At 41.7% G+C, this 26197-nt stretch overlaps 1 protein-coding gene across 1 annotated transcript in view; it reads left to right on the top strand.

The window, feature by feature from the left end:
* The window catches only part of Lrp2 (LDL receptor related protein 2), a 145728-nt gene that overhangs the window by 12816 nt on the left and 106715 nt on the right, over positions 1-26197 (top strand). The window contains exons 2-4 of the mRNA XM_051184531.1: positions 15243-15350; positions 16976-17098; positions 18763-18879. Coding sequence (XP_051040488.1) covers positions 15243-15350; positions 16976-17098; positions 18763-18879 — 348 coding nt within the window. The remainder of the gene's footprint in view (positions 1-15242; positions 15351-16975; positions 17099-18762; positions 18880-26197) is intronic.

Here is a 26197-nt window from a genome sequence, read left to right on the forward strand (position 1 = left end):
TGCTAAGCATGTGCTCTACACCCCAACCCCTATTTCTATAAATATTAATATGTATATATATATATTAGTGTAACAACCACCACAGTCAGGATTAGGATAGTCCAACCCTGCATCCATTCATTTGTGCTTATTCCTTTATAACCAGCCTCGGCAAATGAAGCATTTTAAAGTCTTTTTTTCTGGAAATTCACTTTCCTAGATGAAAGTCTCAGTTGCCTTTCATTTGTTCATTTTTATTCAAGAAGTGTTCTTGGCTGGTTTTTGAAGTAATTCAAAATGACATGGTCGGTAAAGTCGCACGGCTGGATTTCCTTTATTATAATGGAAGGATGTGTGTGTGTGTGGGGGGGGGGGAGCCATGCAAAGATGGAAACCCTTTCAATATAGCCATGTAAGAAAAGATCTTGCTTGTTGTTTGGATGGAATCTGAAAACACTCAAGAATCTCCTGAGAATCGGGGAGAGGAATATTTTTTATTCAAGGAGTCACTCCCAGACACCTGGGAAATGATTAGTCTGAAGTTTGCAAAGAAGATTAAGTTAGTGTGGTTAATTAACTGTGGTAATCAGGTGACTTAAATCAATTAACTCCCTGTTAACAATTTCCATCAAATTTGTAAATAAGTTACTGAATCAGTACATTGTACACTTAGATGGAAGGCTGGCTGGTCTCGGAGTCCTCTCATTGATGATGGATTAGAGACGGTCCCCTTCTTGTCTCATCCTTTCTCTTCTAGCCATTCTTTAATTCTGTGGATGCTCAAGGATGCTCAAGCTGGGTTTACTTTGAGAAGGACACTCCAGGGTAACTTTTATTCAGTGGTTTTCAGGAAAAGTCAGGCTTGAGGGACGGTGCCCCTCCATCTCAGCTCATTTCAGGAGACGGATCTAGGAGGAACTCCTAGCCTTCATGGCAACACTAGAGAGATGTGGCAAATAAAGGAGGGTGAACATCTCAACTGCACAAGTGATGATCAAGGCTTGAGTCTTGGCTAGAATAAACTTAAAACAATTGCTTATGTCTCTCTCTCTGCTTATGTATCTCTCTCTCTGTTTGTGTGTGTGTATGTGTGTGTTTGTGTGTGTGTGCCTGCCATAACACATGACATGAGTATGGAGGACAGAGGACAATTTGTGGGAGTTAGGTTTCACCATGTGAATTCCAGGGATTGAACTCAGGTCCTGAGTAGCAAGGGCCTTCACTCACTGAATCATCTTGGCAGGCCTAAGAGTAAAGTTTGGAAGACACCTTCAGAGATTCATTAAAAGAACACACATACACAAACACACACACACACACACACACACACACACACACACACACACACACTTTAGACAGGGTCTCATGTAGCCCGAGATAGCCTCAACCTCACACTACAGCAACAGAATGATCTTGAATTCCTGGTTCTTTTGCTTCTACCTCACAGATGCTGGGGTTATAGGATTACAGGCATGTGCCATTTATTCCTAGCAGGGGCAAAGTATAAGTTTTTGTATGTTTGATTATTTTGTGACTACAGGGCCAAGAACATGCCAGGCAAGTTGCTCTACCATTGAAGGGAGACTCCCTGCTTACAGGGGCCATATAAAACCACATTCATTTGTAAAATATGGTTATGTTTGAAAATATCATAGAAATAACACAACTAAATTCTTGTTTCAGTCTTCATAGTGACATATCACCAAGTCAGAAATGACATTCGAGTCTTCAATTGTGAGCCAGAATATTACAAAAGTGTAGCCTATGTCCCTGAACATTGTGGGTGGTAGATTGCGCCAGGTTTGGGGACATAGCTCAGTCATTGGTGAGGGAGAGACAGGAGTATCCTGACATGAATCTCGGACCACGGTATGTATGTCCACACAGACTGTACACATGAATATGTATATACACGCATGGCCTGCTTGTGGGAATGGATGAAAAAGTCAGTGATCTAAGGTTGAAGCTCTTGCTACCAAGACAAACTTGGCTTCTTTTCTACGATTTTAGAGGCTCCCTGGTCATGCCACTCCCAGCTTTCCCAGCCTGCTCAAAGATCCCTAATCCCAGGGTCTACTATGGACTGAGTAACCTGGGGCCAAACATTTTCTCATGTTGGGACCCAGGCTGTGACTTGGAGATTTAGCTCACGATTGTATTCCAGAGGCATTCCTGTGAGTCACTTCACCTCTGAACCTCAGTTTCCTCAACTGTACAATGTCAATTCTGATTGCTGCTGCCTCTTGGGAATATTTACAGGTCATTGTGAACATGCAAGGTACTAGCACTTGGTGAGTGATCAGTGACTATTTGGCCCCACAGGGAACCTGGTGCCACATTATTCACATCTGACCAGTCCCTGGTTGGGTCAGTGCTGCTGAGGAGCCTGCTGCTATGGGCTTTTGAAATGCAGAAACCACCTGTCAACTTCTCTATCCATATAGACTGCTGAGGGGGGAAACATGCAGCTTTTTAAAGGAAGTGAAATTGCCAGATAAAGCAGTGTTGGAAGACAAGGCTCTGTCACCTGCCTATCTGCTCCTAAGGGCATTTTGGACCTTCATCTTCCAGAAGTTAAGGTGAAACCACAATGGCAAATTATGAAAAGGTTCAAATTTCCCAGGAGACCCTGTCCATTTGACTTTCTTTAGTTTATTGTGCCCCTCTAACCCTGAGACTGGTTGGAACAGATGTAATCAGAGGGCAGTGTGCTCTCTCTCTGGTCAAGGATTTGCTGAGAGACAGCACATGAGGGTTAAAGTTACTTTGTAGCATCCTCAGACAGGATGATTAACCACAGCCATGGATCAGCATTTGTCCCCTTCTGTAGGGATTCGCTCATTCAACCACACACTGACTCAGGCAGGCCTGAAACCCCAGCATTTGGGAGGCAGAGGCAGGAGGATTGTGACTTTGTTACCACCATGGGTTATATACTGAAAACCTGAAAACCTGCCTCTCTTATTTAATGAAGTTACAGGAAGGGCACTGAGATGTTGGGAGTGAGTGGAGGGGACGTCTGGTTAATCATTCCTGTTAGAACCCTCCCTGGTGTGTTTCTTTTCTTATCTTTTTTCAAGACAGGGTTTCTCTGTATTGCTTTGGAGCCTGTCCTGGGATTAGCTATGTAGACCAGGCTGGCCTCAGACTCACAGAGATCTGCCTGCCTCTGCCTCCTGAGTGCTGTGATTACAGGTGAGTGCCACCAATACCTGGCTTCTGGTGTGTTTCTTACACAGGAGTTTGCATTTTGTGTCAGGGGCCAGTTGTACATAGATGGTGAGATGTGGAAACATACACAGTGTTATACCAGAGGTTTGGGAGCACAGAAAGGGGATGATGTAATCCGGTCTGTTCGAGGTGGCAAGGAAGACCTCGCAGGTGGCCAGTTTAAACTCAGTCTTCCAGGAGGGTGTCCCAGGAGATGGGACCATGACGGCTGCACTGGGGAAGGTTTCCTCTGACAGCTGAGAATTTGGGTGGGTCTGAAGAAATGTAAGCTAGGAAGTATAGTGATCAGAATGTATGTATGTATGTATGTATGTATGTATGTATGTATGTATGTGTCCTCCTCAACTGATATCCACCTTATCTTTTAAAGCAGGGTCTCTTGTTGAACCTGGAGTTCACTGGTTGGGCTGGACTGGTCAGCCAGCTCCCAAGATCCTCTCTTTTTCATCTCCCCTGCTCTGGAATTTCAGGCTCCTGCCTTGGGGCTTGGCTTTTTTATGTAGGTGCAGGGGATTGAGTGGCAAGTATTTTATCAAGTTGGCCATCTCTCCATTTTATAAAGACTGAGATGTTGCCTCAAAAGTGTTCATGCTTTGATTTTGAAATATCAGAGCCCCAGCTCAGCAGTAGCTATGGCAATGACACCATTAGCAGCCTGGATTTTTGTTGCAGCTGTTTGGATTTTTAAGACAGGGTCTCACTATATAACCCTGGTTGTGCTAGAACTTACTATGTAGACCAGGCTGACCAGAGATCCACCTGCCTCTGCCTCACAAGAGCTGGGATTAAAGGCGTGTGCCACCACTGTCTGGCTCTGGACTAGGGCTTTTATCATCACTATGCTTTGAGGAAAACCAGACTTCCACAGGGTGAGAGGCAGAGCTGGGGTCTGAGTCTGGGGTATGTGATATCAGGGACTTTACCCTTGGCAGGGTTTTTGGCTTCTAAGTTGTCTTCTTTCTGCCCCTTCCTCACCTTCCTGTAATTTTACACGGCTTTATCAGTAGTGTGCAGCCATCTGACAATTGATAATTGGCCTCTTAACATTCTGTGGGAGAGCTATTCGCTTTTAGATAGGAGAGGCTTAAAGGAAGGACGAAAACGTAAACTCACATGTAAAGAAATAATGATTCCATATGTAGCAATAGTTGAACCAATAGGGAGAGAAACCCACCTGAATTAATTGAGTGATGAGAACAAACAAGGTTGTACATGGCAGTTTCACAGATGTGAGTCCCTCCCTTATTCTGGAAGCCTGTGCCACAGGGCTGCTGCCTGTGGATGTGTGCATGCGTTCCATTTGGGTGGAATTGGTGAATTCTGTGTTTCCAGTGAAAGGGGCCGCTTGACTCATAACCACTGCAGCAGGGGTTTCAAATCAGTATTTCATCTGTTTGCTGCTTCTTTAAAAGCCTTGGAAGTCATGGCCTCTGCAATATTCCCCACCACCTTTCTTTTAGATAATCTAAGATTTATTACATTGCTTTAGAGAGGTCCTCAGGTTCTCTTGAGAAGCCTTTGCTCCGTCTTTTAATTGTTTTGTGCTTTTATAGAAAAACCTGATGAGATTTTGGCTTCAGCAAAAGCTTTGTAACAATATTTAATGTTAGGGACCATTCTGAGATACTGTTTCCCTCCAGTCTGCTTCGTTGAGCTACAGGGAAGGTATTGGGGCATTGGGAAATGACCACAACTGTAGAGTGAGCTCCCTCATGGACTTCCTATTTCAACAAGTGCACATGCCCATGGAAAACATTCCTTTAACATATTCTGCGAACAAGCTCATTTGGGGGGAGATTTTGGAGGCCAAGAAATCCTGGCAAGCCAAGAGAGAGAGAAGGAATTTTCAGATAGGGAGGTGAAGGTAGGATCCCTTGACTAGATAAGGCTCTAATTCTTGGACTATTGGGAGAGCCTTTTAAGCTTAGATGCCTCTCTGCCTTTCTAACTTACCCAGGAGACTTAGGAAGGGCGGCTGAGTGTGAGGAAGCACTGAGTATAAGCTTTGCCAGCAAGGACTGACTTGCCCTCATTCCTTAGATTCTGAATTTAACATGCTTACTGTATGAAGAATAGTTAGGGCTTTTAGTTGAACTATATATATATATTTTCACTCTAGTTTGTGCTTCCCTGATACTTATTAGAGAGCCTACCTCAGCTTTCCAAGTTCTGAGATTTCATTAGCAGTGATGGGATCATGGTGGTGGTTCACCTTTTGGAGGAGGGGTTGGATGGCCATGCTTATTCATGTCTGACCAGATTAGACAGATTAAGTTTTCTTTTCACTGTATTGGAAAGGCACGGGTGAATGTTCTTTCAGTGAGAGAAAATTTTTGCAGTTGTGTTTTTCTATATAATGTAGTTAGTGAATATCTTTAATGCTTTTAAAAACTTCACATTACGTGTGTGTGTGTGTGTGTGTGTGTGTGTGTGTGTGTGTGTGTGAGAGAGAGAGAGAGAGAGAGAGAGAGAGAGCTCAGTGGGTAAAGGTGTTGTTGCTAACCCCAATACTTGACTTTGATACTGAATACCCACAAGGTAGAAGGAGAGAACAAACTCCCACAAGTTACCCTCTGACCTCCACATACACACTATGTTATAGGTATGCCTCCCCTTTGTAAGTAAACAAATGTAATAATAAAATTTAAAAGTTATATTTATAATAACAGCAGTAGGTTCTTCAATTATTAATGATACTTAAAACACATCAGGCAAAATGTTTTTTCTTTCTTTTCCTGTTTCTTACCATAAGCTTAATTTATTGGGACAGCCTAATTCCCCATACATAGTCAGAAACTGGAGTAGCATTATATCATGCGTGAGTATCAGTTGGTGAAATACAATGCTGTGATTTTGTGTCAGCAAGCCTTTGAATTGTGTCATCATGATCACATAATATGATGTGATGACATTTATAGTGCCTGGGAATGATTTGGAGACCTATAAATGCTATTTGAGCCAGGGCCAAATGACTCTGGTTTGCAACAGATAACCTGAAGCTTTTTTCTCTTTAATTAAAATTATATCTATTTGTGTCTCTTAAAAAACTGATAGTAACATACTAAGTGTAGTGAATACATATATAAATTGTGTGTATGAATAACTGGTATATATTTTCTGAAAATACATTCTGAATGAGAAGCATCTTAGACCCTACCATGTAATTTGTGACTTATAAAGGCACATGACAGTGTCATGCTGGTGAAATATGGATTTGAGTCGTAGTAAATAATGTTGAATTGCTATTTTGTGCCCACTTGAAAACAAGGTATAAGATACCAGATGTAATTTTGTTTTTTGAGATAGTGTGTCTCTGTGTAACATCCATAGCTGTTCTGGAACTAGCTGTATAGATCAAGCTATCCTCAAACAAACAGAAATACACTTGCCTCTGCCTCCCAAGTCCTGGAATTAAAGTTGTGCACCACCACTGCCTGGCTCTAGATGTAATTTTAAACAAAGGCTAATGCTTGGGATGCCCAAGCTTTCTTCGCTTTTTTATTCTCTTACATTTCTTCTGGTTTGACACTGTAAATGCTGTGGTGTGTTGGGCTTTTCTTTTGTACTATTTAAAACCCTTCAGTAGGCAAGTGCCTGCCTGGAGATGTGTGTTTTTGTTTTGCATGAATAACTAATTTTATTATAAATGTTTGAATCCATTCAATTCTTTTTACTATTATTAATATATTTAAGAAGCCAGTATGGGTTAGAGAACAGCTTACGTCTGTGTGCGAATGGGTGATTTATAGGTTTTCTTTCTTTCTTTCTTTTGCTGAATATTTTAAATCATTAAGTGTTGAAGGGCATTTTACCCTTTTCTGAAGGGGTTTGATTCATTGGGTCCTTATTTATGGGGGCCAGCAGATCATCTTAAATTTCCCTCTGTGAGAGAGTGTTCTTTTTGACATTCTATGAGGGTTCTCCTATAGAGAAGAGGGAGGATCAGGGCTACTGTTCCATGTATGGGGGACCTCTCTGCAGACCCTCATGACTTAACAGCCAGGGAAAGAGCTGCAGAGATTTCAGGCTAGCAGGAAAACCATGGGACCCAGTTCCACTTATCTGGTTCAGGCTAGGAGGGATGTTTTTGTGAGTGTATCTGGTTAAGAGTGAGGATAATGAGGAAATTATCTGGGTGCAATGACTTTGCCCTAAGGAAGGTATGCTCGTTGTTCTGGCTTTGACAACAGTGGTCCTTCACATTAGGGTTTTTGATGTCTGGCCTTTGCTTTCCTGGCCTGACCTCTCCTTCCTGTAGGACGGGGAAGCCCGTGGATGCTCTGGAACATTCCAGGGTGAAACAGGCCTCCCTGCAATTTAAGATTCTTTATCGCACTCCCAGGGGAGTTCATTGCACGTTACTGGTACCAGCAGCTGCAGCGTGATATTTCCCAACCTCAGATCTTATTGATGGGTGAGAAGGAGTGCAATTGCTGTTTAAGAAATTTCATTATCTTTTAGAAGGGAAGAGTTTATTCTAGGGGCTTTCTCAGATGATCGTTCATGTTAAGACATTTTGAACTTTTTTTGAGTGTTCACTCTGCTTAGATTCTGGGAGTTGGTGGCCACTGGGGTGGTGGTGGTGATGGTGGTGGTACTGCTAGCTATTGGTTTTGTTGCTGAGACAGTAGGGTGGGGCTGGGGTTCCTTGACTTCTGAGTTGCTCAGGACTGTTCTGAAAGATGAATTAACTGTCCCATCTCTAATGTCAATAGCATCCTTTCTAGAAGCCTTCAGAAGTGTGGCCTAGTTTATAGTGTTCTCTAGTGCTGATAGACACAATGATTGCAGGGTGGGAGCTGCCTAATGAAAAACCAGGAGTGTACAAGAGACCCCCTAAAGGGAAAGCAAGGCTGCATGCAGACTGACTAGTGGCTAGATGGAAAAGGGGAAAAGTAGTAAGTTATAGAAGGTGGTGGTTTTGTTTCTTCATTTCCCCCTTGCTCAGTATAGAATGGCTACACCCCATCCTGCTAGCTTTTGGCCATGGAAAAGCCTGGGTATATCTATTACTAAGGCAAATATAAAGACTGTGGTGTGGAAGTGGCCTTATGGCTGAATTCTGCAGGCTTGGTGCTCTCACACATTCACCTTGGAGAGGATGATGGGCAAGAGTCACTAAGACATCTGTGCCCTACAAATTAGGACCTGTTAACAACTGACATGCAAACAGATGTTTTAGATATGGCCCTATCTTGATAGCAGCCTTATGGGGGCTGCCCATCATCCTACTCTCTGGACCCTGCTCTTCATGAGAGTCTAGGCAGTGAAGTTCTCATGGCCATGTCTGGACACTAGTTTAGATTTATCTTCCTATAGTTTTAACATAGCCCACAACAGGTGATGATGACCGTTCTGCCATTTGCTGTCATTTTGTTTGCTTGAGACGGTATCTCATTATCTATGTAGTTCAGGTTGGCCTCTTGATTGCCAGACTCATGAATATGCCTCATTACATCCAACATTCTTCCTCCCACTCTGTTCTACCACTCTTTTGCTGTAAGACTAAGCACCTCCCTTGTATTTAGGTTGGACAAGGCTATCCAGTATGAGGATTAGGTTCCCAAGGGCCAGCCAAGGTGTTAGGGAGAGCCATTGCTCCCACTACTGGGAGTACCACAAATAGACCAAGCAATACAACTGTCACACATATAGAGAGCTTAGATTGATCTTATGTAGCCTTCGGTCTCTGAGCCCCTGTGAACCCAGGTTAGTTGTTTCTGTGTTTTCTTGTGATGTCCTTGACCCCTCTGACTTCTACAATTTTTTCCTCTCTTCAGTGGGATTCCTCAAGCTCAGCCTAATGTTTGGCTGTGGGTCTCTGCATCTGTTTCCATTAGTTACTGAATAAAACTTCTGACAGTTGGAGCAGTCACAAATCTGATTACTGGGGATGGCAAGTTCAGGCTATCTGTCGGCTATTACTAGGAGTCTTAGCTGGAGTCATTCTTGTAGATTTTTGGGAGTTTCTACCTGATTCCCTAAAACTCCCCTTTCTAGTCATCTCTTTCTGTACTTACTCTCCCCCTCCACCCTCCTGGCCTTCTTCTACCAACTACCCATAAAGACTAGAGAGTCTTGTTCTGCTTTGCAAAGGGCTTCTGGTCACACATCCCATGGGTCACTTTTTAAAACTCAGTCTGGGTTGGCTGAACTCTTGATATTTCTTCCTCTGCCTCTGAAGTGCTGGGATTACAAGTATGTGCCATCACAACTAGCCTTTAGTTGTCATTTCATTGTATTTACTATTTATTGAGACCTTAATTATCTACTAGTACATTCTAATCTTGGAGTCAGCCTGCTTAGGTATGAACCCATGAGCTGAGTAACTCATCTATGACATGGGTCTGTTAATACACTCACAGGGTTGTGCTGATTAGCATGCTCTCCCTGGAAACCATATGAAATCCTGTTCTGGAGTTGTGGGAAATGAGGTGAGGGAGTGACTACAGGTCCAGAATCACACAGGTCGAGAGTCTGAACTGGACAGACATTTTTCCTTTTGTGACTCTGGGGAAGTTGGTTAATATCATGTCATATTAAGTAAGAATATATCATTCATACAGGGGATCCAATAGATATGTATATGTACCCAATTAGTAGTTGTTGGGCAAGTCTTGAATGGTCTGAGTTCTATGAAGAAGACTCCTGTCCTTATTTTCTCCATAAACAGTAAAATAATGTTTGCATGTAAGAATCAGGGGCTTTATTTTTGTGTCTCTAGTGATTTTGACATCATACTCTTTCAGTTCTATTTATAAATTTTGTTAAGATTTATTTATTTTTATTTTATATGCAATAAGTGCTCTTAACTGCTGATCCATCTCTCCAGGGGTGCCGATCCTTTAGAATTGGTGTTACATATGGTTGTAGAAATTGAACCCAGGTCCTTTGGAAGGACATTCAGTGCTCTTAACTGATGAACCATCTCTCCACCCCCACTTAAGTTTTTTAAAAAGAGATTTCTTTTTATTTTAAATTGTGTGTGTGTGTGTGTGTGTGTGTGTGTGTATGTACACAAATGCCATGGCACAGGTGTAAGTGTGAAAAAAATTTCTGGGAGTCTGCTCTCTCCTGACATGGGTTCTGGGGATCGAACTTAGGTCAGATTCTTTTATCTGGCTTAGCCATCAGCTCGCTCCTCACAGCTCCCTCCTCCTCCACTCTTGTAATCTTAACCCCTTCACAGATTCTCTTCTTAGAAAAGAGGCAAATGGCAGCCAATGGAGCATTGTCTGAAGTCAACGCTGTGGAGTGATTTGTCCCAAACCCTCTCTATTACCCCTAGATCCTCACATGTTTTTCCTCTCAAACACTTGGTCCCCTGAGGAAGGAAGTTTTGTGTCTGTTTTCAAAATGTGTGCAACTGATAAATCACAGTGACAATTCCTTCACTGAACTCAAAACAAACATAGAGCAATTCCTTAATCCTCCATAGTTTTTGCTTCACATTTTCTATATTTCACTTCAAATCCCTTAAAGCTGATAGACTAAGTTCTGTTTATAATGAGTAATGGTTCAGTATAATTTCCACCTCTGACCTACATAGAAGGTCAGTGTCCTTTGGAGATTTAGGGTTATCTGTTTATAACTTTATGCTGTTTCATTGACAGCCAAGATAACAAATCATGTGGGCCATCCTGCCCAGCCTAATGGTGACTGGACAGTGATGTGCTCACTAATGAAACCGAAGCAAGACCACGCCCTTGCTTTCCGTGGAGCGTTTTAGCTGCTTGGTTTTTGTTACAGAACACTAAATGGGACCTGAAATTCTCTTGTATACTTAATCTAGTTTATAAACTATTAGGCTCCATTTTCAGCGCCTCAGGATGGTAAGAGGACATTTGCAGATACCAAATATTTAGGAATAAAATCCACAACACCAATTAATGCATTATAATGTGTAAGAATAATTTTAACACAACCTAAAATACTAGGACAGGTAGCTAAAATATCAGACAGGTGGCTCAGCTTGTGTATTTCTTCTTGGTACCCGTAACGAACAGCACACACACACACACACACACACACACACACACACACACACACACACAATTATGGAAAAGAATAAAAAGGTTATTATAACGATGCACTGTTTTCTCTTTAAAGATTTTTTTTTTTCTTCGTAGGGGTGGGAGAGATGGCTCAGCCGTTAAAGGCTAGGCTCACAACCAAAAATGTAAGAATACAGAGGACTTTGGTTCCCATCACCAACATAAGGTGGCTCACAACTGCCTGTTGCTCCAGCTCTGCATATTTACATATTCCTACATGCTGTACATACACTCATATAAGCAAGCACATGCATGTAAATAATCTTTAAAAGACAACTTGACTTCCTTATAGTCTTTGTTTCAAATTAGTTCATTTGTTTTCTTTTCACTTTCTTTGGAGTTTTGCTAAGTGGTCCAGGCTAGCCTGACTCTCAATGTGGTTTTGTTTTTTCATCCAAGAGCTCTTTCTGTCTCAACCTCCTGAGTGCTAGGATTACAGGCATGTGCCACCGTACCTGGCTTCATTTTACTCAAACTTTAGGATCATAAATTCCTATTTGCAATTTCTCTGTTACTACGGTTTCCTGATGTGTGTGCCTTCATTACTCTACAATCCTCAGAGTCCTGCTAGAGATAGCAAATGATGACCTTGTCAATCTAGTGGCCATCCCCTGCCCTGGAATACAATTATTTCTTGCCTCCTCTGGACACTATCTGCTACTCCAATTCTTTTTTATTTTTGTTTTGTTTTGTTTTGTTTGTTGAGACAGGGTTTTTCTGTAGCTTTAGATCCTGTCCTGGAAGTAGCTCTGTAGACCAGGCTGGCCCCAAACTCACAGAGATCTGCCTGCCTCTGCCTCTCGAGTGCATGCTACTCCAATTCTTATGTTAACATTTTCTTAGTCAAACACGTAGGCCTGGACACTTTGGATTTGGCTTCTTATGAAGAAAACTTGTCTTTTCTTACACACATACCCATGGATTCTAAAGTGGTAAAGGCCATCTCCATGTTTGATTTAAATTTCTAGAGTGTATCAACATTTTTTTTTTTTGAATTTCCCTCTGTTGTTTCTGAGTGCTGCAAAATCCCTCAAATCTTAGTGCAATATTAGTTTCAATAGTAGAGCGCACTTCTCTTCCCAACAGTGCATGAGTTCTGTGGAAGTCCACACAACCCTGACTCATGAACTCAATGATTCATAGCAATTTTGTGGGAAATGAATGAAAAGCCCACGTTCATTTTTGAGTACAGAATAGTTTGGTATGCATGAAAGGGAACATAGAGCACTGGTCAGCGGGACTTACTTACCGATATGGAACTGCCAGGTTCAAGCAATATCTTTATTACTTACTGCTGAATGTCAAGCAAATTATTGAAGCACTCTGCAACATGGTATATATCTCAAGGTTGCTGTAAGGATCATCAATATGTACCTTTCCAGGGTGTTAAGGCTGCTTCATTAATACAAGACACTTAAAAATACATATGAACCGATTGAAATTGGGGGCACCTGCAATTGTAATCAAGACCTAATTTGGACCTTTCCTCGAACAGTTTGCTTTTAAACTACACACATTCTCTTCATGGTAGAATGGATGGCACACTTCTGGCACCAATGGAGGATTTTGGTTGGCTTCTGAGAGACCACATAGCAATGTTTTTTTGTTTTTTTTTTCTGGAGATATTTTCAAACAAACGGTCATTTGAGAGTTATAACAGGCATGCAGTTCCCACTGAAAGATGAATTTAACAATTTATCATGGAAATACTGACAAATTAAGTAAATTGGGGTTTTACTTTAGATAATATAGCAATTGGATGATACACTGGAAATCATGGCCTATAGTTTAAATGCAATATTCCCCATCATTTTTAGTTTAAATTTCAAATAATTGGCTTTGAAGTGTTTCACAACAATAATTTTTATAGCTACCTTATAATATTTTATAGTATTTTACTTTGGTATTTTAGCAAAATTAAAATAAACAAAACAAACTTTAGTTGGATTGACTTTAAAAATTACTTAAGAAATATGAACAATTGTGTACATTTTCAAAGCAGGCAATATGCTACCTTAAGAATTTTTTTTCTGCAACAATATAAAACTCTGGACAGATTGTCCTTTATAGCGGTTATGATTTTTCATTCAGGAATGATTAGCTATTAGAGACACAAATACATTAAGCTCATAAATGTATTCTGTTGGATTGCTAACAATAGACCTGATTGATAAAAGTGATTTAATATATGTTGTGTTAACAGCTGAACCTCCAAAGCCTCTAATCTCCCAGGGAAATATTGCTTTGTAGAACAAAATCCAATGAGAAGTTCTGGGATTCCAGAGTGAATTTGTACATTCCTTAGGGGCATTTTTGCAAGGGAGGTTGTTGTGTTTTAAAGGTAGTTGATAAGAGACCTGCACCACCAACCCCAGGCCCGCACCACCAACCACCACCATGCATTAGTCTATAGAAGGTATTTGGGTGTACGTACTCCTGTACCACTCGGTACCACCATCTAGCCAAGGGAAGTTTCTGACCATTTGCAGCATACATTATAAATCAGGGTGTCACTACCAGACAATCAGATTTGAACATTCCATGAACAAAGTAGCCTATATTCCCTAGGAATAGATCACTTAGCTCTGTTTATGTCTCCTGTTGATACGCTTGCATTTACACAAGTCAGGATAACATCTTGTTTATTTATTCTAGGAGTAGGTAATTGATCTGTATATTTAGCTAAGGTGGGGTTAATTATAGAAAGAGACCTGAATTTTCTCATTTAGCATGATTGCTTAAAAAAAAAGAAGGAAAATATAATTTTTGATCTTTGAAAAATGCTATTTCTTGGGTTTGTGAAATAAATTTGAATTTTCCCCAAGTTGGTTTTGTGTTGGTCACCTTCTTTAAAGAAACTTTTCTCTTTGGCACAAAATTCTTGGGAAGATCACTGGCTAGATATTATTAGATTAGTTCCCAAAGGCCATTGCAGGACATATTTGCAAAAAAAAAAAAAAAAAAAAGTGAAATGAGCTTAAGTCACACCCCCTTTCCAACTTCACTGCCACTTGGGGTGTGGGTGTGCTAATCTTTGGGGCCATGTTTGTGCCCTCTAATTGCAGAAAATTTGTTTTGTAAACTTGACAACATACACATTGGTTTTTGAAAAAAGCAGCCAAAGTTGGTCTGAATTTAAATGCCAGTTAAGAGATGTAAGAGAGGGGATCAAAACACCACATCTAAACAAATGATGGTATAGTTAGTATAGCTACTCTAACCTGTGTCTTTGTTAAATTCTTTCTAACCATTATCACTGATCCCTAATATACCAAAACATAGATATAAGAAAATACAACCTGCTTGTATTTGGATAGGAGTGTTGTAGTTTCTTTTGTGGTGAAAATATTTCGAATCTTGATCAATATTTTGTTTTTTGAACAACCTCCCTTGCAAAAATACCCCCAAGGAATGTACAAACTCACTAAGTGATCTATTTCTAGGGAATACAGGCTAATTTGTTCATCTCCAATTCCTTAGGGAAAAGGAGATGTAGATGGGAAAGTCGCTGGGATTAAAGGCATGTGCCATCATGGCTGGCAGTGTAAACATTTTTAAACAGCAAGGTGCATGCTGTCAAATAGCTTCCTGGACAGGTCGTGTCAAGGTGTGCGCTAATCAACTGTGTATGAAAGTATCCTTCTTGCAGATGTCCAAACAAATGTCTTTTATGTTATCAGTGTGGAATTGCTTCCCTAATTTTACACATAATTTGCATTCTTTTGCTACTAAATAGCTGAATATTTTTTTTTCTCATTTCATCCCTAATTTGTATTTCTTTCATGAGGTAACTTATTCTTCTTTTATTGAAAATATTTTTCTCACATTCTGATTACAGTTTCCCCTCCCTCTACTCCTCCCAGTACCTCTCCACTTCTCCTGTCATGCAGTATCTTAAAAGATTTATCGTTTTCATTTGAGACATGGTCTCTCAATATCTTAAGTCTTCAAATAATGTCTATTTCTTGGTTATTACAGACTGCGGCAGTGGGAATTTTCGCTGTGACAATGGATACTGTATTCCTGCAGCCTGGAGGTGTGATGGGACCAGAGACTGTTTGGATGACACAGACGAAATTGGTTGTCGTAAGTGATGAGGAGCCAGACGTGGCTCTGTTTCGAGTGACATAAATAAGTGCTGTATGATCTCAGCTGTAACAGAGAGGAAATGGGAGGACAGAAGAGCAAGAGGTTGTGCTCTGGTGGCAGACCCAGGGCTGGGCTAACACTGTGAACTGGCTGGCATTGGTGTCAGCTTTACTCCCTTGGTAGGGAGGGCCTCAGTTTACATCAGTTCCTTGCTGTGAGCCGATGACTTGGAGCTTTACTGAGAATGAATTTATACTTGGTTTTCTGAAGCTTGAAAAATTATTGTTTGCTGGCTGTTCACCTGGGAAATTCTGTAAATCAAAAGATGTTATGTGAGCTACTGTGGCTTATAATTCAGGGAGAGCATATATTGGTGTGTATGTAGACCAACTTGTGAGTTACCATGAAGAACATACAATAATGACTTGTTTGGTTTTATGCTATTAAACTAGCTAGATAAAACAACACCATATTTATTTTAGCTGTTTATCTACTTTTAAACCATTTCACACATTTCTTTGTATAGTTTTATGTACTACTCAGCATTGTTCTGAGTAGATTTCAGATTAGCTGAGTCACTTATTACAGGTGCCACACAAGGGTCACAGGCTGCTCTCAAGTCACTGTCCTCAAGCCCTTTGTTCCCCCTGACTTGTCAGAGGCAATGAGTCAATGGACTTCGAAGTCCTTTCTGACAGATCAACAGGCATTGAAACAGGTGACAACATGAGTGTTGTTTTGAATTGGCCACCCCATGGCGCAGTTGAGCAGTCACAGTTCAGTCATGCATTTGAAAGTGGGAGGGATGAAGAGTAAGTTTGGGGCCTCTCACACGTTGAGCACAAATAGATACCTGGGAGCTTGTAAAACTGCAAACTTTTATTCCGTGTTGGGTATACTCGGACATTTTTGCATTCTTCCTAGTGTCTAGTTGATGCTTTTATTTTCCGAGTCACCCCTTGAATGAGCAGAGCTGTGGTTAGGGAGTATGATATTGTGGAACACGGTCATATGATCCTGTAGTAATACACTTTGACTCCTGGGCTCATAGTGCTTTTAAGTAACAGGGGCAGAAATGCACAAACAGTTATTCTAGGATACAAGCACACATGGACAATTTTAGTCTTCAGACATTATGGTGTCCTGTGACAATGACAGCGGTGCTTGTGACAACGACAGCCAGCATTACATGGCTCTTTTGCATATGTCACTTGCTTCATTTTTAGAATGCATACATTAAAGCTCAGAACTCACCAATATTCCTAAAACAAGTAAATGTGGAAATACCTATTCTTGGTTTTCTCTTTACATTTAACGTATTTACCACTCATCATGGATGTTACTTAGTTTTTGTTTTTCTGTTTTTTTTTTACATGAATTGGATTTTGATAATTTTCCTTAGATTTGTGCTATGTATATGTGCTTTATTCTCTGTTTATACATTATTGGATGCCATTGCTCAGATGATCTGACAGTGAACTTGGGCAGGCTGCTCTAACGGTTATTGACTAATTACCCTCAACCGTGTGGAGCAAGCGTTGACATAGGTTCTTTTCAAGCACCACTGCTGTTATACAGGGCAGATGTGTGCCAGCATTAAGACCTCTCTTCTTGTGTTTCAGCTCCCCGTTCCTGTGGATCAGGCTTTTTCCTGTGTCCTGCTGAGGGGACCTGCATCCCCCATTCCTGGGTGTGTGACCAGGACAAGGATTGTTCAGATGGCGCGGATGAACATCAAAATTGCGGTAAGCATTGAGAGCGGGATTTTTCTTCTGGTTCTTTGACACCTGAAGACTAGCCTTTTGGAGATAAGTGAGCAGATTCTTTATCAACACTGGGCCAGGCCTTAGGTAATATGCTGGTAATCTCACTCAGAGGCTGGGTCATACAAAGTGAGGCTACACTACAGAATTAGACCCCTGAGGCTTGGAACTGGTTAACTCACCAGGCTTCAATTTGAAGTATAGCTAAAATTAAAATAGCAGCCAGCAAGCTCCTTTTCAGGATGGTCCTGCCATTCTTTGCTCTGTGGGCTGATGAAAACACAGGTCTATGCTTAGGTCCCAGATCTTTTGCCTGTACTTTATTGAAATAGGTTTCTGTGAGTAGAAGAAAAGACGCTGTTGACAGGTGTAAAAAGAAATCGCAGCCCCCCTGGAATCTGCTGCTGGGGACGTAGAAACTATTCTTGATCCTCCTTGCCCCTCACACTCATGCTCAGGCTCCTGCTCCTGGCTGACCCTTCCCAAGACTTATTCACTTGTCCCATTCACTTATCCACTCATGGGGTGCTTTGCAGCTGAGTGGCCTGTGTGTGAGGTGCTGCCTGACAATGCTGCGAAGATCCACTTAGACTGGCTATCAGCACATGCTGTGAGTTTGAGGCCATTTGGGCTGCACAATGAATTGCAGGCTAACCACAGTGACAGAGTGAGATCCAACAGTAACAAAAACTAAATGTCCAATAAACCTTTTACCAGCGATGGTGTGCTTTTCAAGTGGCCCCCATTGAAGACACTGATGCTTCTGCTTCCACGTCTTTTTCTTTCTGAAAATGTTCTTTATGGGCCGAAAGCATGTCATTCCTTGCGCCAGCCTTCTCTGCATGCTGCCCAGATGCTTATTGTGAAACAGTCTTTTTATCCATTTGGGGCAGTTATCTATTTGTCCCCAGCTGTTGTGTGTGCGAACTATCTTGGTCTATTCTTCTATATGAAAATGTCTTTGCCATCCTTCTTCCCCCACCCTGAATGTCTCCCTTTCCCTGTAAAGTAGCCCAGGCTAGCCTGGAACTCTGATCCTTTTGCCTCTACTTTGTGTTCTCAGGTTCCGGCAATATAGGCGTGTGCCATCACTCCTTCCTGTGACACTAATGCTGGAATTCTGTGTGTCTGAGCCACTCCTGTGGTCTTCTTTTTTAAAGATGTATTTATTTATTCATTCATTAGTTTAACGTGTATGTCTGTTTACCTGAATGAATTTATGCCCACTGTGTGCATGCAGGAACCCTGTGAAGCCAGAGGGAGTGATGGATCTTGTGTAACAGGAGTCATGGGTGGTTGTGAGACACCTTGTGGGGGCTGGGACTTGATCCCCAGGTCCTCCATAAGAGCAACAGTTAGTTCTCTTAACCACTGAATTATCCTTCCACCCCTTACTTTGATTAATATCCATATGTGCTTCACCCTCTGTCATACACCTTTTAAATGTCTGTTGTACTAAACACATTAGCTAACATGTCTGCGCTTCATAGTGTAAGGCTTTTATGTGTGTCACTGTGAAGCGTACATCAAATATATGCTCTCTGCTTATTTTTGTCCTCCAGTATCATCTTTCATATTGGTAAATATCGGTGGGCTAGCCTGTGCTTGGTAATAACTCTAAGTGAAGTTCTCTTTCTTCCTTCCAGCCGGGAACACGTGCTCAAGTCAGCAGATGACATGCTCCAATGGTCAGTGTATTCCAAGCGAATACAGGTGCGACCACGTGAGCGACTGCTCCGATGGATCCGATGAGAGAAACTGCCGTGAGTCTGCTTCAGTCTTTGTACAGTGTTTAGTTTCACCTTTGGCATTTTAATCAACTTGTTAGAGTTGTTGATGGACAGCAATGCCTACAATATGCCTCTTGTTGCTGAAAGCTCATGGCAGATTCTTTTGTGGATTAGGGGTGATGGTCTGATAGCAGTCTATTTTTAAGACACTCTGTTTGCCTTTCCTTAGCACATCAAGGTTTTGAAGTAAGAAACTTTAAACATTAACAGGATTCCCGAAGCTCATTGAGTAATAGAGCACAAGAACCATTTTCGTCAAAATCTACAGTTTTATTACATTGATTCAGTTACGTTTCCAGATATAATATCTCAGTTTTTCTCCTTTTGACTATTTTTTTTTCCAGATTATTTTGGAATATGGTTACATGTTGAAAATGTATTTCTGTATAATGACAGCTAGATCAATTTGTAACTGTTGGCTATAAAGTAAGGGATACATGCATAATGTATAAATAATAACAGGCAAATTTGGAACTGCTGTATTGTATACTATGAAATAAGCAAAGAGGAGTCATTGAGGTTTATATAAAACTGTCAGGTGCTGGGTGTGACGGGATGCAGAGACAAACAAGCAGGTCTTTAGGAGTTTCAGGACAGCTACCAAACATATATAGCAAGTTCTAGACCGGCCAGGATTACACAGGAGATCCTGTAAAATATCACAGAAGTTTGTTTGAGTGTTTGCCTGGTGTACATCATGACCTGGATTGGATCCCCATAAACCAGGTGTGGTGGTAAACCCTTGTAATCCCATTGGGGATACAGGATGACCAGGAGTTCATTTCTGTTTCCTTTCATTTTGGACATTATGCAGATAATTGACTGGACACTGGTAGTTTTAGAGTTGGTAAGGACGTGGTGTGTGTGTGTGTGTGCGCGCGCACATGTGCGTGCATATACTTGGAGTGTTCATGAATCATGAGCTTGCTATTTTGTGAAGCGAACATACACTGGTGATAAATTGCATATTATGGCACTTCTTGAATTCAGAGCATTATGAGTTCCAGTTATTAGGATAGCAGGGCAGACATCATACTCTTTTGCAAGTAAAGGAACTAAAACTTCAAGGGTATAGACTGCCATGCTTGGCCACAGCTTGTCTTCCAGTTCAGAGTCTGGCCGCTAGCAGGAGAAAGGCCTGTCTTTTTCAAAGACAGCACCAGGAGCTGTACCACCAGCCCACAGGCTGTGTCTTTATTCTTTATTTACAAATGTGTAAAAATGAAGCTTTATTCCAAATGTCCTGGAACTAAAGGAATTCAACTTTGAGAGAGTAAAAGGCAGCCGAGACAATCTTTGGAGTTTTTCCATGTGAGTATCCTCCAACTAAGCCCGTGTTGCTAGTACAACTGCTTTGGATCTTTCGGGAAGAACTAGGTGGGATATGAGCAATCAAGTAGTCACAGCAAGGAAGGGAAGGGACTGAGCTTTTATTTTTAGATTAGTTTATTTAGTGTGTGTGTGTGTGTGTGTGTGTGTGTGTGTGTGTGTGTGTGTGTGTGTGTATGCATGTGGGGAGATCACTTCTCCCAGAATCATGTGGGGTCTAGGGATTGAACTCAGGTGATGAGGCCTGGTGACAAGTTCATTTATTTAATGAGCCATCTCACCAGACTTTAACTACTCTTTGAGTAGTGCTTGATGAAGTGAGGAGAGAGATTCATGGTCTAGATCCCTGCTTCTGGAATGAGACATATTAGGCGCTCTTCCATGCACACAAGCCTTAGGTAAATCTCTTTTTGCTAAATTGCATTTGTTTTTAATGTATTCAAATTTCACTAAGCAGCAAAGGAGGAGCCTTCGTACTTCCTTCTTAGTGCTTTCATCTGTTGTGGGGATCAAAAGGTAGCACTTTCTGCTCCCGGCATGCAGTCCAGGTGGTTCGTGGTTCACTTGCCGGTAACTCCAGCACCAGGGGATGCGATGCGGTGCCTCTGACCTAGTGGGCAACTGCCTGCACCTGCATACAATGCCTCACTCCAGAGACATACATTTAAAAACCATTTCAAAATGCCTGTGTGTGTGTGTGTGTGTGTGTGTGTGTGTGTGTGTGTGTATGGGGACCACAGCCGGGTTTGGTATTTACTTACTGTCACTATAAATTGGTGTGAGAAGCACTTCCATTCCACAGGGACTATAAGGAAGAAGTCAGAATTCTAATAACATCTCACAGAATGGACATGCCTTATGCATCCCAAACTGGCCTCAGTTTTACTGTGACCTTACTTAGTGTACTGGGATTATAAACATACTATCACTACCGACTTATGCTTTGTATTAGGAATGAAAGTTTATAAAATGTATTGGGTTGAAGTTTACATAGGTTTTTTTTTTTTTTTTTTTTTGTGTGTGTGTGTGTGTGTGTGTGTGTGTGTTTGAGACAAGGTCTCACTGTGTAGCTCTGGCTGTTTTGAATTCATAGCAATCCACCTGCCTCTGCCTCTTGAATACTGGGATTAAAGGCTTGTGCTACCATACCTAGCTGATAGTTTGTATTCTAAAAAGTTATTCTTTATGGCTTTTACTGTGGAAGATGTTTTAAAAGTTCATACACATAAATAATTAAAAAAACTCAAAAGGAAGCAGGTGGGGAAGGGGATGGTAGAAGGAGGAGGAAGAGGAAGTCAGTCATATCAATTGTCCTATCATTTTCCAGTCTGGATTTTATTTGTTGCATTCTCTGTTGTCCTTCACATGTCTTTTCTGTCTCCTGGAAGTTAGTTGGATCTAAAACATTGTCGATTTTGGCACCAATGACATCTTGGAATTCTAGACTGTTATGTGTATGTCTATTAGATGCAGTATAGCATGTCCTCATGTGACAACTCAAAAGTCTTCAAACATTGTCCAATGTCTTTTGGAGCAAGACCACTCTCTTGCTGCTCCAGTTGAAAAAGACTAACAGGCAGAACAAACAGATGCATGAGCCTTCTAGATTGTTGCGTCAAAGGAACAGTCCTCTGTGTAGTGCATCATGCCAAGCTATCTCTATGTTTATGATGTCAATCATTGCTGATCTTAGCTATTTTTTAACATCTGCTTAAACATGTAGCAGCTGTTAGTTGCTTTAGTGTTCCTATGTGATCAAGGGTTAAGTGAGACTTAACCAGAAGCCAGACACATTTTCTGTTGCTACTGTAATTATTCTGGCCTGGAGTCACAGCTTGTGGACAAACCCAGTTTCCACCTCCCCTTCTTTTTCTTAGAAATAACTTTGTATCAGAAATGGGTCTTGATCTGTCAGAAACTTAGAAATAGCTCTCAGATAATAATGGAAGTAGAAAAACTCCAGATAATTTATTTCCCCAGTATTTGAAGACCAAGAAGCTTGGCTCTGTTATTTGTAGCTCTGCCAGTGAGACCAGACCTCTATGTTATGATCCCCACTCTTTCAAGTTTCTAAAGCCAAGACATTGCCCTCCAAGACAGAACACCTTGTGTCCATTCCAGGAATTCCTTTCCAGAACAGAGAATAATGTGCTGGAGTCTTCTCAGGGAGGTGGAGGGTGGGCGGTGGGGTGGTGGGTGGGAGGTAGAGAATGGATGGGAGAAAGGCAACAGGATAAAGGTACCAATAAAAGGATCATCTGTGACCTCAAAGTATGAGACAGGCATTGGTGATGCATGCTTGATCCCAGAACTAAGGCTGTGTGGGGCAGGTGGTGTTTGAGGCCAGGCCTCTTGCTCTGTCCCCTACGTAAATTTCCTATGATGTAAGAGATACTTAATGCATCTGGCCTTTTTGCCTGCTATATTTTCATATGCTTTAGGTACTGTTGGTTATTCTACACCTTGAGGAATATTTCTATCTATGTTAAAAGCTTTGAAAGAGGTATAGGCTCACCCCCCATCCCTACCCTCCAGTTATTTTATTACTCAATCTGGTCATCTGTAAAATGGCACCTGATATTAAACAGCTTGTCCATTTCTTAAAAAAAAAAAAAAAAAAAAAAAAAAAAAGAACAGAAAGACTCAAAACTTCAGTCCATTTTACTTGTAATGGGATTAGCATCAAGCCAAAGCACTCAGGCAGAGTCTAGATAAACATCAGAACAATGCACCAATTATGGGCTATTCATTTAATATACCGAAGTGACTTTCGCTTGCTCAAAAATAGTAGCCATTTTCAGGGAGGTAAAAAAGATTATTTCTTTTTATTGAGCACCAGATAGGAGCGATTTTGGTGGGAGTAAAACTATCGCTAATTATCATGGGCTTGCAGCCCTCTCTTTTGTTACTTAGGAATGCCAAAGAAAGGGTAAAATCCCTGTTACAATGGAGGCTTTCTTGCGGGTAAGCAGAGGTATTTGGTCTGCTTGCAGCCCAGATTGCTTTGTCCCCAGTGGCTCATTTGTATTGACTTTCTTTTCAGAATTTAAACGTTTTCCTGTATGTGTCTAACTGCAGAAACTCCAGCTGGGGCCGCAGTTGGAACAGAGTAGTGATGACAGTCAGCCTGGACTGTGAGGGTTCTCTTGAAGAACACACTGTTCTGCCTCAGTTCACAACTGGCTGCCCAATGAGCCTTGTTCAAGTGACCCTGGGACACGGAGCACAGTAGTTGTACCTGCTTAGCATCCTCACATCCAGCCAAGATTCTGGGTCCTGAAATTTGAGGAAAAAGAGGGAAAAGAAAAATCTATTAATTTCCATCAAACAAATATCTCCCGTATTTATAACAATTCTAAGATCACATCTGTTGCCCAATTCCTTCCCTTCTATCCCCATCAAAACAAAGCCACACACAGCTGTCCCTAAGAACACTTTTTTTTTGGGGGGGGAGGGGGAGACAGGGATTCTCTGTGTAACCTGGAGCCTGTCCCGGAACTCGCTCTGTAGAACATTTTGGCCTGGAACTCACAGAGATCCAACTGCCTCTGCCTCCGGAGTGCTTCAATTAAAGGTGTGGGCCACCACCACCCGGCTACTTTGGTAATTTTTTTTTTTTGTTGTATACAACAATATTCTGGGTAGCATTTATGCTGTCTGTTATTCCATCCCCTCAAACAGAATGAGAATTCTACAAGAGCAGGGATTTTATTCCACAGCTAAAGTGCTTTGATATTTGTGGTATGAAATAATAATAATGATAATAATAATAATAATAACATTAGTTTTATTTTTTTGAGACATCAGTTTTCTAGGTAGCCCAACCTAACCTGGAATGCAGTGTATAGATCTATTCCAGATTGCTGGGGTTATAGGTGTGTGGTACCACGGTCAGCTATATTAGTGCATTATGTATGTTAATTATACATGATAGTCTGAAACAGTTTAAAAGCTGTAAGAATTTTGATCTAACCTGCCATTCTCTCTCCCGCTCTCTTCCCTCTCTCCTCCTTCTCTGTGCTATGTAGTCTGAACTGTTTTCAAACTCAGACAAGAAGGTTGATTTCAGTATTTAAATGTTGACAAGGATAATGTAGAATAGATGGAATGGAGTGAAATAGAATACAGTACTGAGATAAAGGCAGCACTCTGTGGAACGGCTGGTCCTCATATTGGCATGGGCTCCTCGAAGCTGTGCGAAGCCACACTCTTTCTGGTGGTTGGTGAGCTGGCCACTGGGGACAAGCGTGAGGGTATGATAGGAATGGGATCGAGGTGTTTGGCTCTGACACGTGGCTCCACAGCTCCTCACTACATTGGAACAGTGTCGCTAAATACGGCACATTTTATAAATGTGTGCAACACCAGGGTGTTTTGTACATTTGCCCTTGTGTCAGAGCTTAGCTTGCAAGTTTGTATGTGTGTAGGTGGAGGAGGGCTGAAGTAGCTTAGGCACATCTGCGTCTAACCCCAGGTCACACAGATGATAGATTTTAAACCCTGCTTTGCATATCAAATTGGCATCTTTGTAGAATGCACCATGAGGTTAAAGAATGTGGAACTGGCGTCAACTTTCTAGGCCTCAGAAGGTGGATGGGAAGTTGAGAGAAAGAAACCACTGCCTTGAGTTGCTTCCTTTTCTTTCCATCTTCTTCCTCCCATTCTTGCCCCTCTTTGTCCTTCTCCTCCTCCCTCCCTCCCTCCCTCCCTCCCTCCCTCCCACCCTCCCTCCTCTTTATCTGTTCACCCATAGTCTGTCTCACTCTGTAGACCAGGCTAGTGTGAAATTCACTTTGTTCACTTTTTCTGGCCTCAAATTTGCAGCCTGGTGAATACTGGGATTTGAATTTTTTCTATGGCGGTTCCATTCACAATCATTCTTTAATCCCCCCCCCCCCCCATTCCTTACTCGGAAGCCCTGTCTGCTGTGGTGATTAAACACATGGGTTGTGGAGGCTGATTGCTTGAATCTAAATTCTGACTCTCCAGTTTACCAACCAGGAGACTTTCCTCAACCTCTTGCTGCTTTAGGCTTCTCATCTATAAAATGCAAAATAATTGGTGTTCACCTCATGTGGATGGAAAAAAAATCATTTATTGAATACTTTACATTTTTCTGTGACCTAGTTTTTAATATATCGTTGATGATTCTTGCTTCTTTAACTTTCCTGATCGAATGTTGGTCAAACTAGTGAACCTTTTTAGGCAAATCATTACATCCTTGGATTAGTCTCTTTGAGAGCAGAGTACAAAACATTAAGTAGTGTTTGTTTCACTTATATTGATTGGTGAGCTTGGGCTTGCCTTCCTCCCTCCATTCCTTCCTTCCTGCCTGCCCATCTGCCCTCCTTCCTTTTCTCCCCCTCCCTCTCTCTCTCCTTCCCTCCCTCCCTCCCTTCCTTCCTCCCTCCCTCCCTCCCTTCCTGCCTTCCTTCCTTCCTTCCTCTCTTCCTTCTTGCCTTCCTTCCTTCCTTTTCTCCCCCTCCCTTCCTCCCTCCCTCCTTCCCTCCCTCCCTCCCCTCTCTTCCTTTTTTCCCTCAGAGTCTCCATGTCTTGGCTGGCCTGGAATTCACTATGTGGGTCAGGGTGGCCTCAATTTCCCCACCTGCCTCTGCCTCCCAGATCCTGGGACTGAAGACCTATGCCTTCTTGTCAATGTTCTTACAGTATTCGTAAGATAATAAAGAATAGTACCTTAAGCTGTGTCTTCTGGGGTAAATGATTGCACTCATAGATGTTCAGATCCTCTACTGTATTCAGATGGCTCCCTCCTGGATTCTGGTTTTATTTTGAGAGAGGCTCTTTATAGTTCCTGCTGTCCACTTCTCACTAAGTAGACCAAGCTGGCTTCCTAGGTCTGCCTACCTTTCCTGGTGCCATCCTGCCTGGACCTCCTTGATTACATCGCTATAGCATGAAAGCTTCTTGCACAAAACCAAATCTTTTAAGGGAAGAACAATGT

The sequence above is a fragment of the Phodopus roborovskii genome, unplaced genomic scaffold, assembly GCF_943737965.1.
Source record: "Phodopus roborovskii unplaced genomic scaffold, PHOROB, whole genome shotgun sequence".
Taxonomy (NCBI): Eukaryota; Metazoa; Chordata; class Mammalia; order Rodentia; family Cricetidae; genus Phodopus; species Phodopus roborovskii.